This window comes from Olea europaea, unplaced genomic scaffold (assembly GCF_002742605.1).
Source record: "Olea europaea var. sylvestris unplaced genomic scaffold, O_europaea_v1 scaffold3037, whole genome shotgun sequence".
Classification (NCBI taxonomy): domain Eukaryota; kingdom Viridiplantae; phylum Streptophyta; class Magnoliopsida; order Lamiales; family Oleaceae; genus Olea; species Olea europaea.
The window spans coordinates 28,458-33,514 of NW_019249055.1; the positions used below are offsets into that span (position 1 = coordinate 28,458).

A 5,057-nucleotide genomic window follows, 5' to 3' on the forward strand; every position below is an offset into this window, starting at 1 on the left:
CAAGCTGGGTTAAATAGATGCGAAATACGAAATTATTGGAAAATTACCAAAAATGGCAAAATCCCGAAATTATACCAGAATAAAATATTAAGTAAAAGAAGTAGGTTGCCAAAAATTTGGCTCAATTCGAGTTTTCTAACATGTGGAAAAAGGAAACGAAATATTACCATAAATAGCAAAAAAATAACTTAAAATTGAATTTTGGAAAGGAAAACAGCAGATTTTGGACTCGAAATTGACACCCATCGAGTGAGCTATGCTCGGTGGCCACGACGTACGTGCAGAAGAGAGCTTTTCGAATTGGGGTCATAATAGCGATTCTGATAACCGTAGCCAAAGTTATGGCCAAATTACCAAAGACGCGTCAAATTCCCTCAATTAAAAAATAATTACAATTCACTTTCCATCTTTGCGCCGATCTGTCATCTCATGGTATCTCAGCGCCATCATTGTGCTATCTGACAAATCAGCATCACTCGACTCGGATCCTCCTTCATCACAAAGGCTAGCAGACGGTGAATCAGGTGTGAACATTCAACCAAAGGCGTCTTGGGTATCGGCCCCTTAATGCCTTCTAACGCATTCTACTCATCTTCGACCACCTTCTGAATCTCAATTAATTCAATCTCTCGTCTGTCTTAGCTCGACCATCGGGAGAGGGGACAAAGTAAAGGGGACCCCCCTTTGTCCCCATACCTTTTTGTTTTGGTCATGGAGTCACCCTACTCTAAGAGCATGCCATGAAAGAGAGACTCGAAAAGAGAGTAAATATCATTCACAATGAGATTCGTTAGCGCTAGTAGCTAGCCTTCATGTTCAGCAGCGGGTTCTTCCTAGAAATTTTCTTACTTTATAATACATATAAAACGAAATTGGTCAATCGATGAAAAGGTGGGGGGTTGGGGTAGGATATTCATATACCTTTTGACCGGGCAGTTGATATCGAAATTCCAAATTCCAAATTCCCAAAAAGCCATCAAGGAAGGGAAATCCTAGACTCAAACGAGGAACTCACGTTGATCTACTTGCTTCTATGATTGGCTTTGTTTTCAATCTACCTTTCCCTCCTCTCGAAGAGGTAGCTTGAGATTGGGAGAACGGTGTAGTGCCTTCGCTCCTCGATTTAGATAGGTTAGGTCAAGTTGAAGCTAAAGGTGAGTTCAACTAATGAATTGGTGTTTTGAGTTGTCGTAAGGAACAATCTCATATAGACCAAGATCCAATTTCGAGTCATTTCTTGAAGGAAAGAACTTGTATCAGTATCTCAACTTCAATTCAAACATAGGTTTTATCGCCAGATTCCAATCCTACAGTATCTGGATTCGTAATACCGAACCCTATCTTTACCACTATTTTCCGGTGGATGGTAAAAATAATAAGATTATGTCACTTTGACATGAATGTAATTGACAAAAAAACAAAATAATGTTAGTTGATAAAATATGATTGAATAAAAAAATTAATTGTATTAAAATGGTCCAATGATGTAATTTTATGCAATATTATGTCAATCATTTTGTAACTCTAGCATGATTTTAATAATAAAATTGAGTTGACCATTTTTTGATAAAATAAACTTTGTAATAGTGATTTTCTAAAAATAAGTGGTTAAAACGTAGATTTTTTTTTTTAAATTTACGTGTAAAATTATTTTATTGAAAATGCATGTTTGAAAATGAATTTGATTAAAAAAACATGAATTTTTAAAGAATGGAGCTCAAACAAGGACTAAATTATGGGGAGAATTTTAAAGCGAAGGAAAAATCAATGCACATAAAGTTCGATAACTTGAGTGTGATACTAACACATATAATCCAGAACGATTTTAACAGAAATTTTGGTGGTTACAATTATACAGCACTGATGACACAAGTTCGGTCGAAGGGTTAACATTAAGAACACCTCCGAAGTACTTACCCATTAAACCAAGTTATTCGCATTGAATTCCAAAACAGCAAGGTAAAAACTAGGCTCGTCTACAAATTCAATCATTTCAAAGGAATGATCAGTGGCAATACTTTGCAATGTCAATTTCTCTGGCAAATTGGAGACTACCATATCAGGGTATTGCTCTCTTTGCTTTTCAAAAACTTGCCTGCCTTGTGGATGACTGATCACAACTCTTGCACCTACAAACAATCACAAGAAGTTATTGCGCATAACGTGATGCCATTGTTAACATCTAAGGTTTTCTGGTACCATCCAAATAGCTTTTTGCTTCATTCAACACACAATCTTTGAGCTAATTAAACATGCTTTTCAACATAAAAAACCAGAATAAACCATGAGAAATATAAAGAAGTTTCGTAGTTCCAAGCTCACCAAGCTGGAAGAGTGCCAAAACAATCAACTTAATGGTTCAAGATGAAAAGGGATAGTAAATAAAGTTCGTCTATCGCATCAGCAGTTAGGTTTGGGATATAATCACAAAAGTTCAGGTCTATTTGAGTAGTGTAGACTGGATAGAATCAGTTCAGAAGCGCAACAAAAGTATATTCAGTTCATTTCTACCTGGTGAACAATGCTTGGCAAGTGACCCAAGAACCTGATGAAGTTCGAAGGGTAAAGCAGGGAGAAAGTAGAGAAATACGACATCAAAAGGTGTCCACTTATCAGGTACATTTACCAGTCCTCCTTGCCAGCATTTGACTTTATCATACTTCTCTTTGATGGATGCCAAGATGAAAAGAGAGTCATGAACAACGAGCAATTGTTGACAACGTGATGAATCAACCACTCTATCCACAAATCCTTCAGAACCAATAGAAACCAGAACCTTTGAAGTTTCTACAATCTTTCCAGCAGCGATGATATGGTCAATCTTCTGCAAATGTTCTTCGGCAGAATTTGTTTCGTCAAAATCAATAACCGACCAATCTTTCTCCACAAAATCTTCAAAATTGACTGTAGAAATCGCCCCCTCACTTGAAGGAATTGCAGCACTAACCAAAGATTGCATCTTGGGTGAGGAATGAAGTGAGATGAGAGGAATTTGGTTTGACAGAGATGATCGAAAACTGATTTTAGAATAATGACAGTAACCAAATGGATAAAGAGGCTGTAAATGTAGATAGGATGGCACTCCTTGCAGGGAAGGTTTGAATGGGACGAAAGACAAAGTTGGAAATACAGAGTTCATCAGAAAAACTAGTAACAAGCACAGTTGGGATATTTTTGATTTGATCCTTCAAGCTGATCGATTTTGACTGTCTGCAACTGGAGATTGAAGTGTTCCTAACAGCTGCCAGTTACATTTTCTTGTACCATCCAAACTAATAATATTCCACAGATCAGTTCAGTGTCATATAATATCAAATGTCAAAACCTTGAGATGCAAAATGAGTGGAAGTGAATATGTCAACTTTGCCTACGACACATTCAAATGTTTAGTACTTGTAATTGATAGCACTCCAACATCATGTGTTTCACAAGCAGGAACACAAGTAAAAAACTAAATACTTCCTCATCAAATGGACAATAGAAGACCAATACAATGCTGCTTTCGGGACTATTACTAGATTCACTATAACTAACTGACAAGATGTCTATTCATGCGGGTTTTGTTTTTCTCGAGATAAGGTTGGCCTCGAGTGTACAGTGAGTTACCGGCAAAGTCATTAAACTTAGTCATTTTGATCAGAATAGTGGACTGGTTTATGTATTTACTCTTAAGAAGTAGCAGCTGGTCAAGCGACTAGTAATGCTACCTTTGTGTGCATTATTGAAACGTTATTTCTCAGCATCCAAAGAGAAGTACAATTTCGTTTGAGTCAGTACACATTCGAATTACAGATATTTTCACCAAATCTTCTATTATTTTGTTTATATCAGGGCGGAGCCACCTGGGGTTTAGTGGGGGAAACTGGATTTCGATCCTGGATATTTTCACCTATTACACTTGAGGAGGCAGCCAGTTTTCAAGGAAAGGAGAAAACCATTAACAACCATATCGAAAATTCAAGAGAAATGCTGTCGAAAAAATCATTATTCCTAGAGGAAGATTACCATCAAGAAATAAAATTTTCAGAAAAAAAATATATATATATATAAATTATAAGGAGTTGGGTTGAAATTAAAATCATTCGTAACAATAAGTCTAGTAAAATCAGATACTACCTTCCAAATTTGGTGATGAAAAAGTTGAGTAGAAATCACTGCATCACAAGATAAATTGGTTCCTAAGGGGTGATGAATATGTCGCCCTGTTCGCCTCTCCTTCACTCTGAATAGTTCCCAATTTTTAGTGTATTTCCGATGAAGAAAACCTTAGCCGCTTGTCCCCATTTGCCAAAGACAAAATAGTTGGATATGCTTGCCTTTTAATTGGGCTTTACAAAAGAATCTGCAAGTTGAAAAGTTTCACAAAATGGGCTCCTATCAAATTCTAATCCATTTTTCAAGTGGGCCTCAATGGAGTGTGATGAAAAAAGAAAAAAAAAAAAATTAGAACAACCGAATATTAACTTTTAATTTTGACAAATTTGGTGATTAATAAAAAAAAATTGTTAAATCACATATTTAGGAATTAATGGGTGTTCTCAACTAAAATATTATAAATTTTAATAAATTTCATAGATTTGAATAAATTTTCACAAAATTCATAAGAACCACATTAAAAATTGTGAACTTTCAAAAGGGTTTGTTATATGTATTTTAAGCTTAAAATATATCCAAATATTTTAAAGTACTTCTATTTATGAAATACTGATTTCGTTTCTAAAGTTATGGCAATTTTAACAATATGTACTCTCTTTTTATCGCAATATAAAGATAGAATGAATCATTCACTTAACTATATTTAAAAAAATAACCATTATCTTTTCAATTATACTGTTCGGAGGTTCAAAAATTCGTGATCACTGCTCAACAATACAGAAGGGATACTAATAATACGAGTCATAATTGCATGTTGCTAAACATTCCATCAAATGTCACGACCATCACATTTGGCAATCATTTATGTCTTTATGAATAATGTCAAATGAAATTGTCCCCAATTCTACAAGATAGCAGGAGTTAAAATTACAATTGTTTGTGACTTCTCGCATGTGACCTAT

The 5,057-nt window shown here is 35.2% G+C and overlaps 1 protein-coding gene across 1 annotated transcript; it reads right to left on the bottom strand.

Moving 5' to 3' along the window:
* Positions 1-1,779: 1,779 nt before the first annotated feature.
* LOC111384890 lies at positions 1,780-4,299 on the bottom strand. Its single transcript, XM_023009232.1, has 3 exons — positions 4,117-4,299; positions 2,512-3,272; positions 1,780-2,129 (listed from the first exon to the last, which is right to left on the bottom strand). Exons 2-3 carry the CDS (start codon positions 3,137-3,139, stop codon positions 1,921-1,923), a joined length of 837 nt encoding a protein of 278 aa, XP_022865000.1. The 5' UTR covers positions 3,140-3,272; positions 4,117-4,299; the 3' UTR covers positions 1,780-1,920.
* Positions 4,300-5,057: the final 758 nt, after the last annotated feature.